Source organism: Budorcas taxicolor, chromosome 1, assembly GCF_023091745.1.
Source record: "Budorcas taxicolor isolate Tak-1 chromosome 1, Takin1.1, whole genome shotgun sequence".
Lineage (NCBI taxonomy): Eukaryota > Metazoa > Chordata > Mammalia > Artiodactyla > Bovidae > Budorcas > Budorcas taxicolor.
The window spans coordinates 208,642,854-208,663,763 of NC_068910.1; the positions used below are offsets into that span (position 1 = coordinate 208,642,854).

Consider the following 20,910-nt stretch of genomic DNA (forward strand, 5'->3'; position numbering starts at 1 on the left):
CCCGGTGGCCAAGAGCCCCCACTGCCCACACTGGGTCCACCCCTACCTTGCACTCCCACACCCACTCAGCACATGGTCAGGAGCAGCATGGCCTGACAGACAGGCAGGACATTTACGAGCTGGGCCTCCATCTCCGGGAAAATAACGCAGCCCTAATGAGGGTTCCCTGGAGCCAGATCCAAACACCAACCAGGAAAGGAGCGCGTTGTGAGCCTCTGTTGGCACAACACACACACAGAAGAGGGGTATAAAGCTGGCAGCCTGAGCAGCGCTCACACACACACTCACTCACTCACACTCACACCTCACCCTCCTCCAGCCCCACCGCCTCCACCATGGCTTCCTCCGCCCTGTCTGTCTGCTCCAGTGACCTGAGCTACGGCAGCCGGGTCTGCCTGCCCGGGGCCTGTGACTCCTACACCGGCTCCTCCTGGCAGGTGGACGACTGTCCAGAGAGCTGCTGCGAGCCCCCCTGCTGTGCCCCCAGCTGCTGCGCCCCGGCCCCCCGCCTGACCCTCCTCTGCGCCCCAGTGAGCTGTGAATTGAGCCCCTGCTGCCAGCCAGCCTGCAGCAGCTCCTGCCCGGCCTTGTGCTGCCAGCAGTCTAGCTGCCAGCCCTCCTGCTGCACCTCGTCCCCCTGCCAGCAGGCCTGCTGTGAGCCCATCTGCTATACACCTGTCTGCTGCAGGCCTGTCTGCTGTGAGGCCTCCCCCTGCTCAACCTCCTCATGCTGCCAGCAGTCTAGCTGCCAGCCCTCCTGCTGCACCTCCTCCCCCTGCCAGCAGGCCTGCTGTGAACCTGTCTGCTGTGAGCCCGTCTGCTGCAGGCCCGTCTGCTGCACGCCCATCTGCTGCACGCCCGTCTGCTGCAGGCCTGTCTGCTGTGAGGCCTCCCCCTGCTCAACCTCCTCATGCTGCCAGCAGTCTAGCTGCCAGCCCTCCTGCTGCACCTCCTCCCCCTGCCAGCAGGCCTGCTGTGAGCCCGTCTGCTGTGAGCCCGTCTGCTGCAGGCCTGTCTGCTGTGAGGCCTCCCCCTGCTGCAGATCCTCCTCCGTGTCCCTCCTCTGCCGGCCCGTGTGCCGCCCTGCCTGCTGTGTGCCCACCTCCTCCTGCCAGTCCAGCTCCTGCCACCCGGCCTCCTCTGTGTCCCTGCTCTGCCGGCCCGCGTGCCCCCGCCCCGCCTGCTATGTGCCCACCTCCTCCTGCCGCTCAGCCTCCTCCATTTCCCTCCTCTGCCGGCCCGCGTGCCCCCGCCCTGCCTGCTATGTGCCCATCTCCTCCTGCCAGCCCAGCTCCTGCCACCCGGCCTCCTCCGTGTCCCTGCTCTGCCGGCCCGCGTGCCCCCGCCCCGCCTGCTGCGTCCCCGCCTCAGCCAAGGAGCCCTGCTGCTGACCGGGCACACCCTCTCAGGGCCTCCCGGGTGCTATGGGCCACTCTGTCCGCCTCTGTTGCCAGCCTCTGGCCCCCTTCAGGATTTGACCCAGACCTGCATGAATATGCACTGACCTGAAACCTCAACAAGCAGGCCTTAGCCCACCTGCAGCCTCTGGGTCAGGCCCAGATGAACCTGAGACAGCCCCATGTTACCGAGGGTCCACAGGCTTCTCCTGACAGCCATGGACAGGGCTCTTCCCCCAAGCCTTTGGGGGCCTTGCTCTGCCCTGTCTTTGCCCATCCTGTACTGTGTACCTTCCTCCCACAAGGGTCTTGAGCTGAGTGAATAAACTCACCATCCTTGCCTTGGCTGGTCCTCTCTCCCAGTAGCCATATGCATCACTGTCTCCAGCCTCTGGGCTGACGTAAGTAACCCCATCCTCAGCAGCCCTGTCTTTGAAGCATTTCCAAGGGGCTTGAGCTCTAACGCTCTCACTGCGGTCGTCCCCCCGGCCCTCGACTACTGTGTCTGACTCTCTGGGCAGCTCTGGAGGGATGTGCTATGTGACCAAGACCATGGTAGCAACCACTGACCAGCGGGTCTCTTGGCAGAAGGGCCCCCTTGCCTCCATCTGGCTCTCCCTGGTCAGCCTGAGACGCACAGCGGTGGGGCCTCCTGGGACACAGCTTACGTGGAGCATTCCTGCTAACCCCCAGCTCACCTGCCCCTCCACCTGCCCTCAAACTTGGTGCTTTATTCAGTCTTCAAATACCCCGGCCTACCTTGTCTGTGCCACCGACCGCTGACCCACCCCCTCCCCAGCCCCTGGTCCAGGCTGGGTGTGATGGGGCTCAAGGGAGGAAGCCAGAGGGTAGGTGACTTCCAGGGCCCACACTCTGGGTCCTGAGGCCCAGGCTTGCTGCCTGAGGTCTACTCCTGGGGGCTCTCTGGAGTGCCCCTCATGCTTGCCAGGGCCGACACTTGCTTCTAACCTGCCTTCCCCTGCCTCACCCCTTCCCTAGTGCCACCTCCTAGCTCTTGGCCTGACCCTACTAGTGACATGACTCTGCTCCCCTCAGGAGGCCATGAAATCCCAAAGGAGGAGGGATCAGAGAGGTCACCTGACCTCTGATGGTCTCCCGTGGAGACCCTGGTCCAGACTCCCAGGGCTGGGATGGCTTTTCTTGTGCCACTGTCCCCTAAAAACAGGTCCTCTGGGAACATATCAGTGGGAGTAGGGCCCTCTTGCAACTAGAATTGGGTAGTGGAAATGGGTGCAGACAGACTCACCCTATGCCCTCTGCCTGCACTCTGGGGCTGCAGGGTCCTGATCCTGCCTCCCCTACCCACTGCCCCACAGGACCCTGCCCATATCTCCTGGGCCCCTCTTATGGAGAAGGTGTGAGACATCAACTTCCCCAGCTGTTACGGCGATAGGAAATCCCCTGGGGCTCTGCCCACCTGGGCCTCCCTATGCCTTCACCAGCCTCCCTCTGGCCAGCTTCACCCACCACCCAGGGACCAGGGAACTGGGGGCTCCAGCTTCCTGTATGCCTCAACTCCTCTGGCCAGCTACTGAAACCCACAGGCCCCTTCTCAAAAACACACATTTAAATGCACCTAATGTAATCTTCCAGATTGCAAGAAGAGACCATGATCACTACCGATTATCCAAAAAAAAAACCTTTTTTTTTTCTACTGACTAGTAAGATGTGGGGCTTCCCTCGTGGCTCAGTGGTAAAGACTCCACCTGCCGATACAGGAGACGTGGGTTCCATGCCTGGATTGGGAAGATCCTCTGAAGAAGGAAATGACAACCTGCTCCAGTGTTCTTGCCTGGGAAAGCCCAAGCTCAGAGGAGCCTGGCGAGGCTACAGTCCATGGGGTCGCAAAAGAGTTGGACATGACTTAGGAACTAAACAACAACAAAACTAAGATGTGGGCTTTCTCACTAAGACAGTAAGAAGAGGGAGCTCAAGCCTCATTTGGATAGGGAACAGAAACTTTGTGCATATTTGGACGGAGCACAGGGATGCTGGCACCTCAGTTGGCGCCTCAGCTGCAGACAGTCCCAGGTGTTGCCAACACCGGGCACATCCCTCACTGGGAGCTGTTGCTTCTGGTTTAGTTTTGAAGAGGAAGGTGCAGCCAGTTTCACCCAAGTTCACAGCAGCTGAATTCCAACCCCCAACCCTGGATGGAGCCACCTGCCTAAGGGACAGAGCACCTGTGTGCAGCGACCAGTCACTACTGACCTTTCCCTCGGGCACCCCATTCAGTGTGCGACACCGCAGGCACATGACATGCAGAGCGTGTTGTCCCAGGAAGGGTAATTGCCCAGCGCAGGGGTTCCCGGAGCCGGGTCCCCAGGAGTCTGCACCTGAGTCTGGACACCGCTGACACTGAGCCCCAGCCCGGCGCCACCGTCCAGCCCACCTGCGCCAGGTGAGGCTGCGGAGCTGCAGCCTTGGTGGCCTGGAAGGGAATCGAGTCCCCTTGGTTACGCGCGCTGCCAGGCCACTGCAGAAACCATGGGAACTGTGCCAAAACCACAACCAAACTTCACCTCCAGGTGGCTGTGCTCTGGGTTCTTCCCAGCTGCGCAGAGGTGCACACACACTCACACTAATACCCATACATATTCACACACTTACACTCACATGCAGGCGCACACCCCCGCCTTCCCCTCGACATAGGATGACCCCCTTGGGCAACTCATGCCCCGAGGTCCAGGCAGGCCTGCAGGTGTGACGCCAAGGCTGGTGCGGTGGCCCCCACCCTGCCCTGCAGGGCCCAAAGGTGGGCAGCTCTGGCCTTTGGGGTCGCCTCCCCTCCCCCTTCCATTACCCAAGGCTGGTGCGGAGGGGCTCTCTGGGCTGCAAACCCATTGCAGGGTCACCGTCGAGGGAGTTTCGGGGGCATTCTCCTTTTCCTCACCCTCCTCCCAGTGGCGAGTAAGTACCCCTGACTTTGTCAGAGACGCTCATTAGACTGGATTTGCCAGAGACCCCCACACATTCGCTAAAGTGCAGGGCCCTGACATGGGGGCAGGATGAAAAGTGAGCAGCTAACACAGGGGTCCCCTACCCCGTGCCCCAGCCGCTCCCAGGACCGAGACCCACCGGAAGGACCGGTTTGCAGGCTTTGTGAGCAGAGCTGGGGGAGTAGGAGCCTGTGGGCATGGCTGAGAGGTGAGAGGAAGGTGAGGTGAGAGGAAGGTGAGGCACTCGGGAGCCCCCAGCCCCTGCCCAGAGTGCTCTGGTGGGAGCCACGTTCCTCCCTGACCCCTGCAGGCGGAAATGTGGGGTTAGGACGCAGAGGGCCCGGCATGCCCCAGACTCTCAGGACAGGGAGAGCATCCTACCCGACACCCACACAGAGGTCCTCTCTAAGCCTGGAGCTCAGAGTCCACCCAGGAGCACAGGGCAGTGGGGAGGAGGAGATGAGGCAGGTGGGGAGGGCAGGGCTCCAGCTGGAAACAAAACCCAGACCCCAGAACTCAGGATGGTGGCTTCTTAGATTTTGTCCTAGAAAAAGGCCTCCTGGAAATCCATTATTTACTCTTAAAAATCAAAACCATAGAAGCAGCATATAGTGTATGTTGTTGCTATGTTGTTACTTAGTGGCTCAGCCGTGTCTGACTCTTTGTGACCTCATGGACTGTGTAGCCCACCGGGCTCTTGTCCGTGGCATTTTTCAGGCAAGAATACTGGAATGGGTTGCCATGCCCTCCTCCAGGGGACCCAACATGTGTCTCCTGCATTGCAAGGAGATTCTTTACCTACTCAGCCATCAGGGGAGCTGCTTTGTGTATGAGGTTCTATTGCAAAAATGAACAAGCTTTGTTTCCTAATTTCTGTGCAGTGCCCTAGCTTAATGGTTGAGAATGTTTTAAAAGGAAATGGGTGTCAGGCTGACAGTTTGTCCCCACCTGTAAGCCACCCCCCAGCCCTGCAACACTGTCAAGCAGGTGAGGTGGCCCTTTCAGCCTGGGTCTCCTCACAACTGCGCTAGGTGGCCTCCCCTCCCTGTGGCACATGCAGAGTGGTCCCACGTGCCGGCTCCTGGGGTCACCTGGGCTGTGGGGCTCAGAAGGCTGCTCTTGAACTGGGCGCTGGCCTGGGGCTGGGGCTATTCCCAAGAAGACTGGTGGCCATAGTACCAGAGGGTGGGGTGGGGTGGGGTGGGGGCCACACCCACATGGACAGAGGTCCCCTGACCTGAAGCAAGCTGCAGCTTCCAGACTGCCAACTGATCAGACGGCCTTGCCGCGTGAGCCCAGCAGGGGGTGTTGTGCCCACACTGACTCCCAGGAACTCGCCTGCGGGCCTCACCAGGTGCCAGGATTCCCCAGCTCACTTCCTGCAGGGTTTTCATTAAAGGAGCCCAAAAGACAGGGTGGGAGAGTTCCTGGGAGCTGCCAGAGGTGGGGTAGGGAGGGCTTCCTGCTACCCCTAGATGCCCTTCACTGAGCTGCCTGCCTGCCCACTGGCCTGCAGCTTCCACACCCCAGCTAGCTTTTATAATGCAAACCTGTGCCCCACCTCTCCTGGGCACTGCCTCTAGCCCCAAGGATACGCCCCACCCCAGATCCCAGGTCTGATCCCACCCACAGCCTGCCCTGGGGTCTCCCATGTCCACCGACAGCCTTGTCCATGTGCCTGGCAGGGCTGCAGTGTGCCGGTGTGCCAGCTCCCAGCCTGGGGCACAGCATCAACCTGGCAGGGGTATTGAGCAAGTGAAGGAGGCAGGGGGGTGCCGCGGGTGCCGGATCCATCAGGTACCCACACCTCAGCACGGCCCTGAGTCCTAGGCGAGGAGCCGCCTCTGACTACACCCAGGATTACAGGGGATGCTGTTCTGACATCCCAGAGACCCTGGACAACTCCCACCCCACCCCCTGCTCTCTGCCCCGCCCCCTACACCCACCAGTGACCCAGCCTTGGGGTCCAGCTGTCCCCATTATGGCTCCCAGTGAACCCCTCCACCTTTCCTGTCCACGTGGAGATGACACCGGGTGGGCATGGGCTGAGTTAGGGGTGGACAGCAGAATCTTTGGCCATACCTGCTGGTCACTCCTTGACCGAGAGCACTGGTCTAGAATTCAGGCCACCAAGCCGTCCCCTCAGGACACAGCCAGCCACTGTCCTGGCACTACACGCATCACCTCCCCCCCCAGAATTGTGGGCTCGGTGTGGGAGCTAGTCGAGTCTTACAGTCATGGTTCACGCTCTGTCCGAGGGCAGCTGGCCCCACTGTGGGGAGCAGGAGAGGGGTCTGAGCATCAGAAAACCCAGGCTGACTGGAGTCAGGGAGGCCCCGCATCCTGCCTGGCCCACTCATCCCAGGGGAGCTCGCCCCACACACCCCGTGTGCACCCAGAGCCCCTGCAGACCCGCCTCATCCTCCTACCCTGAGGCTGCTCCAGCAGCTGCAGCCGGTCTCCCAGCCTGCCCCTATTCCCTGCCCTCCACAGCCTTGGTCATGCTGATCACCCGCTAAGGTCTTTTCTCCATCTTGGCTGAGGCTCTATGAGACTTCACTTGTCCTCGGATGCCCCTGTGCAGCAGGACCAGCCCCAGGCCCCTGCCCTTATCAGAGGGTCTGCCCACCAGGCTCTGGGCAGAGATGTGACCTCAATTTCCCCATCAGCAAATCTGGCCACCCCACCTCCAGTAAGAGGCTGCTCTTTCCGGGTCAGAGGCTCGGACGGGGTGGAGGGGCAGAGGACTTCAAAACCCAGGGTCACAGGGTTGCAGTCAAGGCCCCAGAACTTCCCAGGCACAGACCCAGGAACAAAGGCCAAGGGAAAGTGAAACCCAAACCCCACACAAACCCTGCGGTGTAAACTCCTGTGCTTTTCCAAACCAAACTCGATCAAAGTGACTATTTGAGTCCTGACTGGCCATTATCAACCGTCCTGGGAGCATTCCAAATTTAGCTCAATATTACTTACTTGACTTTTATCTTTCCTCCCTGGTTCGAGGTATTTATAACTGGGTCATCTTTTAACTATCTGCAACATGCCTTCAGGGGAGAGGGGGCGGGCTTTATAAATAACCTTTATTATTACTATGCAGGTTGATTCTGTTCCCAGCGCTGAAGGGAACATGAAGACACACGTCTGTGACTCACCCACCAGGGAGACACCGAGTGCTCAGGACAACGGGCTCGGGTGCTTCACCCCTGCACCCTAGACCTGCATGCAAGTTTGTCCCCCATGCTCTAAGCCGGGCATTCAGGGTTGCAGGTGGGCTTGGCCTGTGTGTGGTTTGCAAATCACGCATCCTGAGGCTTTGACTGTGGCAGGTGCAGGGGCCTGGAGGCCCCGGAGGCCCGGGCTTCAGTCCTTCCCAACACCCCCACTCCAGGGCTGCTCCTCTTCACCTGCACAATCTGGCTGTTCCCTGGAGGAATGGGGGGCTGAGAACCTTTATGGACCGCCCCCATACGGGTCAGTGTTCCAAACACTGGGATGCTGTGGGGGTTGGAGGGGGCATCATGGGCCATGGTGCCATCACTGGGAGCCAAGTGCCATCAGAGCAAAGCGCCACAACATTCAGGGACCGGGGGGTTCCAGGAGCCCAGGACCAGATACTTGAAAATAAACCCAGAGCCTCACACAAGCCATCCCAGTGCCGTCCTGCCCTCCACCCGCCATAGCTCCCCCCCACCATCACTCACTCCCCTCCCTGAAGCCCGGCTTCCGGCTTCCAGGTCTCACCTCCCTGCTACTGTTTTTCAGTGTTAGGTTTGATCGATAAAGTCTCTCGGTAGAAACTCCAGAAAGGCATGATGAGGTCACGGTCACTGACAGGTCAAGGCGCCCTTTCTAAGGAGGAGGGGGCAGAATCTCCCCTCCAACTCCGCTCTCCACTTGGGAGCAGGTGAGCTGGCAGTCGGTGTGCAAGGGGCTGTCATCACGCATTCTGCATCTCTAGGGACTGCAGCCACCAAGACTGCACTGAGCTAAGAGTGCAGCCTTGGGTTCTCCGTCCAGGGCAGGTGGCGGACCTGCCAGCGGCCGGGCCTCATTCCTCTGGCAGGTGTAAGGCCGTCTCGGGAGGCCCAGCAGGTAGGTACCTGTGAAGGGCCTCAGGTGGGGGCGGCGAGGTCTTTGAAAGGAGTCCCCACCCTGCTGGCATTGCTGTTGTGAGCGCCCGGCTTGCTGCTCCCTTTAATCTCTGCCTCCTCCCGCCCCAGTGCCGCAGGTCCCACAACCAGCTCCGCACGGTGACCTGAACTCGGCCTGCCCGCTCCCCTCCTGACCCCCAGCTGGCCCCACCCCCACCCGCGCCCCGACACCTACCAGTGCAGGGCTCCCATCGCCGGGCCCCGCGACCTGGGGTCACCAGGGGCAGGAGCACGACACACAGAGTCAGCAGGGCAGACATGAGGGGCCCGGGTCCCAAGCTCCATCCAGCGGCTCCGCACACGCCCGCGTCGGGGAGGCAGCCGCTGGCTCCGTGTGCACCTGGCTCAGCCCTCGCGGCGACCTCGGCCCGGCAGTCACTGTGGCGGCCGCATCCCTGGCACGTCGGGCTGCAGACAGCTCTATCTCCTCATTTCCGCCCCGGGCGGGGGTCCTGCCCTGCCGATAGCATCTCAGTGGGCCTGTGATTAGTCATTGGCAAAGCGCGTTTTTCCCAAAGGAAAGACAAAAAGGGAGGGCTGAGAGCGAACCAGAAAACTCCCAGGACCTGTGTCCCCCGTGCAGACTGCAAGCCCAGGACTGAGGTCGGCCGCCACTGGGAGGAGGCTGCAGCCGGCGGGCGGTCCCTGTGCCTGCAGTGGCCGTCCAGGAGGCCGGCTTCCGCGAGGGCTTTTATCTGGTGCCCAGCCTTCCAAGGGTGTGTGGGTTTGTCAACTGCTGGGTTTCAGGAATTTCCCTCCGGAGGGAAGTCAGTCATTCAAGGGAACAGCTAATGAGGAGACAGGAGCGTCCTGGGGGAGGGGCAAGGCGGTGGTTCCTCTCCTTATGGTCTCTGGGCTCTGACCTCCCCAAACTACAGTCGACCTGCGAACCTGCCCCAGGCCAGACAGTTACTAAGCCTGATCTAAGCGTGATTGTACTTTCTGAAACCCCTCCAAGAGTGTGCAAGGACAGACTGGGGAGGGGAGAGAGTTCCCTGGCCCCCAAAGGCACCTCTTCCTTGTTCAGGAGGCAACGTTCTGGTTGTGAACCCCAAGCTCTCCCTGGGAAGCCCCAGCTCCGAGGTATGGGCAGCTGCCAGTCTGACACAGAAGGTACTTGTGGGGGCGAACAGAGCCTGGGTTCAGGGCTTGGAGGGAGGGGCAGGAGGGACAGAGAGAGAGACATAAGCATAGAGAAACAGAGTCAGAGAGAGGGAGGGAAAGAGAGAGAGGAAGAGGAAGGTGGAGAAAGAATATGCCAAAGGCATGCTAAGTCACTTCAGTTATGTCCGACTCTTTGTGACCCGATGGACTATAGCCCGCCAGGCTCATCTGTCCATGGAATTCTCCAGGCAAGAATACTGGAGTGTGTTGCCATGTACTCCTCCAGGGGACCTTCCCAACCCAGGGATCGAACCCACATCTCTTATGTATGTCTCCTGCATCGGCAGGAGGGCTCTTTACCACTAGTCCCACCGGGGAAGCCCATGCCAAAGGCGCTTCCCACAACATAGCCCCTGTGACTCCAGAGATTGTCCCTCCATCTGTTTCTCTGTCTGTCTTTCCACGGTTTACGTCCTAATCACAGGAATTCCTGTCGCCGAGGAAATCTCACAAGCCCCCTCTTACACCTGCCCTGTCACAGGACCGGGAGCCCCAAACCCAGAGAAAGTTCAGCAGGTCCTTCTCCGTATTGGGTCCTATGAGGTCCTGAGCAAAGTCACATGGACACAATGAATTGTCTCCTTCTGTCCAAGGTGCCTAGTCGGCCCTGCACAGCAGGGACCCAAGATACATGGTGGGCTTAGTTCACAGGAAGCAGCATTTCTGCAACGTGTGTCAAGCACATGGGCTTTGAGGGGCGCAGTGAGTGCAGAGGGACCAGGGCCCTCCCTGGGGACAGGCAAGCACCCACGAGTGGAAGCCTCTGAGGCTTCGGCAATGCAGAAAGCCTCGCAGCCTTCTGTCCCAGGTTCCCCCAGCCTCTTGTGCCGTGGCAATCACTTTTTCCCACATCACAGGCACTAAAGTCACAGGGTCGTGTCCCAAGAACCCACTAGACACAGGCATGTGCGAAAAACAGCAGGACCCTGCTTTGTGGTTGTTCAGAACCTGCCAGAATGGTTCATGGTTAGAATTTCCCTCCTGGGAATGCCTGCCCACTCAGGTCGCCTAAGTGCCTCCAAGTGAAAGCATAGAAAACCTCCCAAGAGTGTCCCCAAACACATCCCGCCTAACTCTGATCCCGGCAGACCACCCCTCTCCCTTGTGTGTCCACTTCTCTTTGGGGCTGTTCAGCTTGGAGGAGAGGCTTGTATCCCAACCACGGCTGATACTTTCTCCAGGAAAAGCTGGGAGTGGTGACAGATAAAGGGGAATTTAAAATGACAACTTTGTATTACAAGAGCATATCACCAAATCCCCTGGTTTTTCTATTAAACTCACCTGTCCCTTATGCGGACTGTTTAACCTTGATGGTTTTTAATAATTTAAAGACACACACACCTCAGGAATATGTCATGTGTTGGTATTTAATGCCCACTGTTCTAAAGATGTTTGCAAAGATCTCTGAGAACATAAGAGAACACTCAGCATGTGATAGCGAGTCTAGATGGACTTGCGAGGATCTGGAACGCTTGCGCAGAGAGCAGAGCCGACCCGATACCATCTGCTCCTGGGCCAGGCCCCCTGCCAGGGCTGGGCTCCCACCAGACACCCAGCCGTGCGCCCGTCAATCTCGGACTCAGCTGGAAAGAAGCATGTGAGACCACCGTTTCCAGCAAATGCAAGCTAGGATTCCATTTAAAGAGTGGTTTGATAAGAGGTCTCTTTAGGTTATTGAATAAGAGTTTGCTTTTATTATGTTTTTTCAATTTTTAAAATTGTATTTACTTTTGACTGCGCGGGATCTTCATTGCTGGGAGGGCTTTCCCTTAGTTGTGGTGAGTGGGCGGCTAACGGCCTAGTTGCGGGACACGAGCTTCTCGCTGTGGTGACGGCTTCTCCTGATGTGGAGTGCGGGCTCAGTGGTTGAAGCACCCGGGCTTAGCTGCTCTGCAGCATATGAGATCTTCCCAGAGCAAGGATGGAACCCGTGTCCCCGGCACTGGCAGGTGGACTCTCAAGCACTGGACAGCCTGGGACGTCCTAGAGTTTGCTTTCGTTCTTTTATGTAATTTCATTTATGTATTTACTTTGGGCTGTGTTGGGTCTTCGTTGCTGCCCAGCTTTTTCTCTAGTTTCGGCGCACAGGCTTCTCATTGCAGTGGCTTCTCTTGCTGCGGACCGTGGACTTTAACGCCCAAGGGCTTCAGCAGCTGTGGCCCGCGGGCTGTAGAGCCAGACTCAGTAGTCGTGGTGCACGCACTTAGTCACCCTGCCCAGCATGTGGGATCTTCCCAGACTAGGAGTCGAACTCATGTCCCCTCTCTTGGCAGGTGGACTCTCAATCACTGAGCCACCAGGGAAGCTGGTGAGTTTGCTTCTCATCACAAGAAGCGTTCTTTGGATAGCAGGACTTCTAAAGGGCTGCTAAAGGATTACTGCGTATATTTTCTCCCTATCACTTCTCTTTTGATACTTTTGTGGGGAATACTTTTTGATGCTTTGTCTTTTGCCACGTATTTAAACTTTTTATTTAGTAACATTTTCCTCAAGACGTTTGGGTCTTAAGGACTTTTCGATTTGTGTATGTGTAGCTCTCTTTTCCGTCTGGTCTGTGGTCCAGAATATTTGGACTGCTATGAGTTGAACTCTGCTCCCAAGAAGCTGTTCTGCATGCATCATTATTAAACACCTCTCCTTTCCCACCATTTTGAAACATCACATTTATGATGGATCAGGCTTCTCATGGGGCTCCCTGGTGACTCAGATGGTAAAGAATCCATCTGCGACACAGGAGACTCAGGTTCGATCCCTGGGTGTGGAAGATCCCCTGGAGAAGGGAATGGCAACCCACTCCAGCATTCTGGCCTGGAGGATTCCACCAACAGAGGAGCCTGGTGGGCTACAGTCCGTGGGGTTGCAAAGAGTCGGACACAACTGAGCAACTAACACATAGACACACACACAGAGGCTTCTCTATACACTCGGATCCATTCCACTGATCTCTGCTGTGTTAATCTCTTTCTCTCTTTCCTTTACCAGAGTATTATTTTGACAACAGTATTTATAGTAAGTGTTCATACATACAGATAAAGGGTATACGCACTAGTTTTCCCTTTTCGGGAATGCATTAGCAGTTCTTACGTATTTTTCCCATATGAACTTAAAAATGAACTTAAAAATGATTGGTTCTTACCTCCACCTTCCAAATGAAATTTGAACAAATGAGCAAAAAGCATTACAGGAATACCTATTAGAATGGCAATAAGTTTATAGATTAATCTTAGAATACAGGGCATTTTTATGACACAAAGTCTTCCCACCCAGGGATATGTATAGCTCTCTGTTTATTCCAATCTTGAATTAAAAGTATAGTTTTGACTATAGAGGTCCTGCATTTATTCTGTAAAGTTATTTCTGTAAATATTCTACACGTTTATTCATGATTTTATCACCATTTGTCATTGGCTATTGCTAGTAATAGGAAAATTTATTCATTTTTGTACAGTTATCTAGCAACCTTAAACTTTAAGTCTTTTTTTTTAATCTTATGAAAGTAGAAAACTTGGGGAGGTTGTTTTATTTTTTATTTTTATTTATTTTTTTGGCTGTGCACTGAGGCATGTGGGATTTTTGTTGCCCAGCCAGCAACTGAACTCACACCCTCTGCATTAGAAGCACTAGTGTGCGCTAGAGGCTCTGCACAGAGTGTTTACCACTGGACTGCAGGGAAGTCCCTACTAAGTGACTCCAGCATCTCTTGTTTTTCTAGATAAACATTGTCTGCAAATGAAAGTAATGTTGGCCCTTCTCTTTTAATATGTGCACTTTCTATCTTCTTATTTTATGGTATGAACTAGAACCTTCAAAAAATGTTGGAAACAGTGACAATAAATAGCAGACTTTTCTTGTCCCTGTCCCTGAGTTCAGTGGGAATCTCAGCGAGGCTTGCAAGCATCATCATATTAAATAATTTTTCTTTTCTTTTACTTAGAGGAGGAAGGGCTGCTGCATTTTCTCAAATGCTGTTGCACCTCAGTTGATATGATTTCACGTATTTTCTATTTTACATTGTCAGTGGAATTAATCACAAGGTCTCTTCCTAATGCTGAACGATCCTTGCATTCCTGGGGTAAAGCACACAGAGTTGTGGTTCGTTTTCCCCTAATTCACTGGAAGTTCCACCCAGTGTCTCACTTGGGGCACTTGCTTTCTTCCTCACATCCCTCTCTTCTCAGGCAGCCCCTGGATGCAGAAGGCACAGCCTGTACCTCTGTGCTGAGCATCAAGCTGTATTTGCAGTAGCTCACCTGAAATCCTTACCCCCTCAACACTCCCAATCAGCGTCTCAAAGGCACTGTTCCAATGCTCCCCACTCAGAGCCGGCTCCATCCTGGGTGTCGGCCAGTACCCCAGAATTCCTCCTTGGCACCTCCCTCAGGAAGCCCCACTGAGTTTACCCTCAAACACTCCTGCCCGCCTGCCCCCTGGCTTCCTGGCCAGCCACCCTTGCCCCACAGTGCCACTGCCCAGCTGCCTCCTGCAGCCCTAATGGCCACTGCAGAGCCCAGCCCTGGCCCGGCTGCTCTCCCTTCACAGCTCCCGGGATAAAGAGAACATCCAGGGTGTGGCCTTCAGGTCTGGGGTCCAGCCCTGCCCAGCACCCAGCTGCAGTTTCACGTGTCCACACACACGCCTTGTCCAGGGGGTGCCTCCTCCTCCCAGGGGCTGTTCCAGGTGGGCTGCTCCCCAGCACTGCCGCCCGCCCCCCGTGCCTCCCTGGCCTGACTAACTCCTCTGGGGAAGCGCCCCTGCAGGATTCACTTCTTCGGGTTCAGTCACTTATTCAGGCGACCCTTTGAATGCCGTCTGAAGTTCCACCGCCCAGACCATGCCTTGTAGGGCTCAGCCTTGCATCTTAGCATTCAAAAAGGCATAATCAGGGACTTCCCTGATGGTCCAGTGGTCAACAATCTGCCTTCCAATGCAGAAGACTCGGTCTGGGAACTAAGATCCCACGTGAGGTGGAGCGACTAAGTTCCACGAAACAGCTACTGAGCCTGCGCTCTAGAGCCGGCACAGCACAACTAGAGAGAAGCCACGCATCGCAGCGAGAGGTCCCGTGTGCCACAACTGAGGCCCGGCACAGCCAGACAAATAAATAAATTACAAAAAGAAAATGCTCCAGGTTCCCCGAAGTCCTCCCGCCAGCTCACTCCACCAACGCTCACCGAGCTTGATGCCCCCGTGGCTGGCCTCTTCCTCCACACACCAGACGGCCCCACGCAGACTCCCACCCGACAACAGAAGTGCCAGGAGAGCCTGCAGGAGGGCTCTCCCTCTGGGGACTTGGGGTCAGAGTCACGAAAAGGAGATATTTGAGCCTGTCCTCCACCATGGTTCAATTTCTCTGAAGGACCCTGACCACCTCAGCTAAAGGAGCGCTTCTAAACTTATCTTCAAGACACACCTGAGGGTGGAGAGCAGAGCAAAAGGGAAGGAAGGGAAAGAAGAAGAGGAGCTGAGAGGGGAGGGTACTGTATGCTGACCCCTGTGCATACAGGACTGCTTTTATTATGCTTATAACCTGGGGTTCTGGGTCATGTCACTTTAGCGGGGGAAAGAGTCTCCTATATTAAAATTTAAGTCTAGAAACCGCTGTGGCAGGGAATGTCAATGCGATGTATTAATGTGTGTCCAGAGGGTGGGGTCTTTTCTCAGTGGGCACCTCTATTCCCCAAGTGGGTTACAGCACACTTTAGGCACCTGGCTACTGTCCCCTGTACCGTCCTGCCCTGTGACAGCACCCATGAGCCTCTAAGAGACTCTGGTAGAGACCCCGCCCAGACAAACCCCATCCAAGGGTTCAGTGCCACTCGGTGTCCCATCTGCGGTTCAAGGAGGCCCTGGCAGTTTCCCTTTGAAGGTTCTGGGCCAAGTTTGCTGGAAATGTGGGCCCTTCCAGGAGGAGGGCAGGCAGGAGGCTGTCGTCAGGAGGCTGCCCGGAGCAGCTGCTGAGTTTCTGACACCACAACCCCCTGCCCCAATCCCAAGTAATTTTTCCTAGCAGCATATTCCCTGCTGGAGCAGCCATCTTTGGGGCTTCCCAGGCAGCTTAGTGGCAAAGAACCTGCCTGCCAATGCGGGAGACGAGAGAGACCTGTATTCAATCCCTGGGTCGGGAAGATCCCCCGGAGAAGGGCACAGCAACCCACTCCAGTAGTCTTGCCTGGAGAATCTGGTGAGCAGAGGAGCCTGGTGGGTCACAGTCCTTGGGGTCACAAAGAGTCAGACATGAATAAAGTGACTCAGCACGCACACAGCCATCTCTGAAGGCTCTACTCGGTACGTTGGGACCAAATGCGGGGAGGGGATTGGGGATGGTTAAGAAGGGAGTGTGAGCCTACCTTTCCCCCCACCAGCACGCTCTTGGCTCATTTCAAATACCACAAGCTGCATTAATTTAATCGTTCAAGTTAGTCTTACTAACCGTATATAAAAAGGGAACAGACACAAACGTGGCCAAGAAGCCAGGGCTTCTGCTTTGTGCCACTTCCGGGGCCGCTGTGCTCCACAGACAGAACAGGGACACAGGGAACCTCGGCGCGTCTGCCCATGTAGGACCCGGGGCACCAGGCTGCTTCCTCTCCCCGGTTCACCGGGTCTGTCATTTCCAGCTGGCGGGGGGCACCAGTCCCCACCTCCAGGCTGAGCCCATCCTTGCCACACAAAGCATGTTCTTAAAATTCTTTACAGATTAACCCACATTAATCTAAACCCGATAAAAGCATAGGTTTTCCCTTCTGCTTGGAGCTGCACTGTAATTTCCCCCAACAACCTGCTGAAAAGACCAAGAAAAACTTAGCAGCCAGCAGCAGGGCCTGGAGGGGGGCTGCAATTAGGGGTGTGAGGCCTGTGGGGGGGCAGCGGCACCCACTTCAAAGGCCGGGGTGGGGGCGGGAGCAGGCAGAGCTGTAATTAGCGGCCGATGAGGAGCAAGAAAGCCCCGCGCGAGCACACGCAGAGCGGCTGGAACAAAGGCCCCACTGTTTGATGTGAATCACCCCAGTACTGGAGGGAGGCAACACCTCCACCTCCTGCCCTGCACCCAGGGACCCTGCAGGCCTCCTCCCTCTGCTTGGTCCACACAAACTCAGGGGTGGGTGCAACAGGCCAGGCTTTGGGGAGACCAGCAAGACTCATTTGCTCCCTATCAATGTCAGCCAGGCACCCCAAAGCTGGATGGAGTTGGGCATGATCTGCTACCCACACGTGGAGGGGCATCTTCAGGGACAGGGCCAGTCTGGGCCCCCACCTGCACCCTGTTGGGGCCCCAGCCACCCTCAGATGTACAGCTCAGAGCCTCCCTTGGCTGGGTGTCCCGGGCACCTGAAGAGCAGGGGTCCCACCCTCCCTGCCATGGGGCCTGGCCATCTGGGGACCTGGGCACCTGGGTATCTGGGCACCTGGGGAGGGAAGTCATTTGGGGAAGGCCTCCAGAAGGACCTATCCAGGGAGAAGAAAGCTTGGGATTCTGGGCAACCATCCACTGACCACTTGCCTGATGGGCAGTTGGCCCCAGACTGGCCCCAAATCAGGTTTTTTGGCCTCTGTGTTGGTGTCCTGTCCGTGCTCCCTGATGATATTTTTTCCTTTTTCTTCCATTTTGATGAACACTTGATAGGGCACAAAATGCACCGTCTTCTCTGGGGAACATTGGGCGCCTTTCCTCTCCATCACGCAGCACATAAATCTTGAGGGCTTTGTGTTTCTTCAAGAAAGAAGAAAACTCGAGGGTCCTGAGGTGCAGGACTGCCCGGTTCTCCCCTCGCCCAGACCTCAGGAAGATGTAAGTGCTGCTGCTGGCGACAATTTTAAAATCATGCCTCCAGGAAGCAGGGTGTGCGGATGGCAGCGCTGGGGCACTGTGTGCTCAGGTTAAATGGCTTTAGGGCAGTGACAGTGAGGGTCTATGAGCAGTGAAGGCAGTTTGTTTCGGCTTCAGTAGAAATGGAGTTGGTGGTGTTTGTGGATTCTTAACCCTGCATCGAGATTTTCTTTGGCAGTTTTTTGGCAAGATTTTCCCAGTCCTCTTGGCTAGATGGGCATGGATGTCCTCTACCTGGTCAGCGAGATGGTCGGGGTCATGACCCAGCCTGCTTCAGTGGGGGTGTCAGCGTGCACGTGGTCTCACCGTCACTACCACCAACGCCACCCTGTCTTCAGCCTCTTTCCTGGGTGGGGGGCCCTGTGCACAGAGATCATGTGCTCTCCCAGGGGCTCTCTGCAACCCCCTTCTCCCTCAGCTGAGCGAACTCACTCCACCCCACCCCACACCTGCCCCTTTGCACTGCACCTGGGGCCACATTCATGGGCACTGCAGCCCCTGGGTGTCCAGCCCCTCCTTCTCTCCACTGCCCTCGTTCCTGAGGGTCCCCTCCCTCCTAGCCCCACCACCTCCCCCTCGAAGGGCCATTCACTCTATCTGCTAAGGAGCAGTTCTCAAAGCTGGTGCCTGGGAACCCTCAATCTGGGGTGCGGGTTCTCGTGAGGCTCCTCCTCCCCGCTGGAGAGTTCACCACGGGCTTCTTCCTCCCCACCCCCTCACTCTCCCCTTTCTGCACCCGCCTCTTAGCACAGACCTTGAGCTCTTTCTCCCCTAAGTTCTGGCTCCTTGGCCCCCACCCCCCAGCACCCAGGAGGGGCTCAGCAAGTGGGATGTGCACCTCTGTGATGGAGGTCACAGAGGTTGGAGGCTGGCAGAGGACTTCCTGTCACAAGATCCCCTGGGTTTCCCCCGAAATGCCTCAGCATGGGGTGCTTTCCAGCAGAGCCACTGATAACCTCTTGAATCACCCATCGTTCACATGCTCTGTAAACGCTGATGGAGGACCCACCTCACTTCAGCCACCATCCAGGCACTGGGCTATGCTGAGGGCCCCAGCCATCCTCCTATGGTCCTCCTAGGGTTTCCCTCGAGGGTGTCTGGGTCCTAATCTCTTATCCTAAGTCTCATCGGATAAGGGCCACCTCTATGACCTGTAACCCTGGTGGCTCTGATGGTAAAGAATCTTCCCCTGCAATGCAGGAGACCTGAGTTTGATCCCTGGGTCAGGAAGATCCCCTGGAGGAGGAAATGGCAACCTACTCAAGTATTCTTGCCTGGGAAATTCCATGGACAGAGAAGCCTGGTAAGCTACAGTCCACAGGGTTGCACAGAGTTGAACATGACTGAAGCGACTAACACATGTGACCAGAACCACCTCCCAATACAACCACAAGCTCTGATACTCCAGGGGTTCGGGCTCCAACAGATGAGTCTCAGGGACACAACTCGGCCCACAAAACCATCATTACAGAAGAGACACGTCCATCCTTATTTATTTAAAATGAAATGCATGGATGGCCTTAGTCCTTTTCTCAGTTCCAGGAACTAAATCAGCAGCACGATAACTGATGTTTGTCTCCATGGAGCGATGCTTTCTGTGGGAGATGCTGGCTCCGTGTTAATCGTCCTTACACACCCAGACGTTAACTCATCACAAGAAAGATGTTGGTCAAATTGTGACTTGAGTAGCTGCTTTTTCTCAGGTGGAATTCTGAAGTTACAACAAGTTCAAAGCACAGGTACTTCCTGTGCCCCTGATGCAGCCCCGCCTTGTTTGAAAGCACGTGCTCACGTCTTACTTGTGTGATTTGTTAGACTAACAGTGACAGAGGCCGATGAGCTTTTACAAGTTTATTCCTGCTGACAGATTCGAGGGCGCCATTGGTGGGGACCTCCCGCAGTCATCTGGACGGTTGTGGTCCGTTACTCCCAGTAAATATGATATAGTCCTTGGACACACAAGCCTTTAAAAGTAACTCTGCTGTGTTTATCACAAGTAAAGATTGGTTCACTTTTGAAGCTTCTCACGTTCTGCTGACAAAAAGAAGGAAGCGAACATCTTCCACGGTCCTGCTCCAAGGACCACCTTGTGCACGGCAGCTGGGACCCCTGGTGTGAACTGAAGCCTCTCTCTGCTGTCTGCTTTCAGCCGGCAATGAGCTGACATGTGAGCCACCAGATCACGGAGGCCATCCTCGTACCCCTTCCCTAAGGAGACCAGGACAGGAGCCTCCCTCGTGCCCAGGGCCGGGCCCCTCAGGTGACTGGGATGCTGGGGCAGCGGGTCTGCGTGAGCCAGGGCCCCAGGCGGCCCCCCTCCAGGGCAGACAGGCAGAGGGTCAGGGCGCTCCCTTGAAGGCTGCCTCCCCCAGGGTGTGGCTGTCTGCCGCTTCCTCCTTCAGGGTTCTGGACCTGCACTCCTGGGCAAGGGCTGAGGGCACACCCCAACTTCACTGAGCTCCATTTCTTGGCCTGTACAGCAGCAGGGCCGCTGCCCTGCCTCCCGGGGTTGGTGCAAAGCAGATGAGCTGGGGCTCTGTGCCCAGCCCCCACCCTGGGCCAGAGACGTGCAATTACCAAGAACAGACAGAGTGATCTGGGAGAATGAACTTCAGGGAATTCTCTGAGGCCTTGGTCCCAGGGCCTCCCAGCTGCCGTTCTGGCTCCCTAGCTAAAGGTAGACCTCAGGGGTCCTTCCTCAGGGTGGAGCGGCTCTGCCACCCAGGATTCTCTCTGTGTGGTTCAGTTCAGTTCAGTTCAGTCGCTCAGTCGTGTCTGACTCTTTGCAACCCCATGAACCACAGCACGCCAGGCCTCCCTGTCCAACACCAACACCCAGAGTCCACCCAAACTCATGTCCATTGAGTTGGTGATGCCATCCAACCGTCTCATTCTCTGTTGTCCCTTCTCCTCCTGCCCTCAGTCTTTCCCAGCATCAGGGTCTTTTCTAATGAGTCAGCTCTTCGCATCAGGTGGCCAAAGTATTGGAGTTTCAGCTTCAGCATCAGTCCTTCCAATGAACACCCAGGACTGATCTCCTTTAGGATGGACTGGTTGGATCTCCTTGCAGTCCAAGGGACTCTCAAGAGTCTTCTCCAACACCACAGTTCAAAAGCATCAATTCTTCGGCACTCAGTTTCTTTATAGTCCAACTCTCACACCCACACATGACCACTGGAAAAACCATAGCCTTGACTAGATGGACCTTTGTTGGCAAAGTAATGTCTCTGCTTTTTACTATGCTGTCTAGGTTGGTCACAACTTTCCTTCCAAGGAGTAAGCGTCTTTTAAGACTTACTGTCTAAATGGAGGGGTTCTGACCCACACGTCAGGTGTAGGGCGTGACCCAGGTCTTCAGAACCCACGTTTCATCCTTGTGCTTCCCCACACTGGGTGATTTGCCGGAAAAC

At 56.2% G+C, this 20,910-nt stretch overlaps 1 protein-coding gene across 1 annotated transcript; it reads left to right on the forward strand.

Annotated features, from left to right (window-relative positions):
- The first annotated feature begins 335 nt into the window (after positions 1 to 335).
- On the forward strand, positions 336 to 1,391 carry LOC128044962 (keratin-associated protein 10-8-like). The gene is made up of 5 exons (XM_052637386.1): positions 336 to 389; positions 438 to 647; positions 786 to 922; positions 1,043 to 1,142; positions 1,287 to 1,391. The coding sequence occupies exons 1-5, from the start codon at positions 336 to 338 to the stop codon at positions 1,389 to 1,391; spliced, it is 606 nt and encodes a 201-aa protein (XP_052493346.1).
- Positions 1,392 to 20,910: the final 19,519 nt, after the last annotated feature.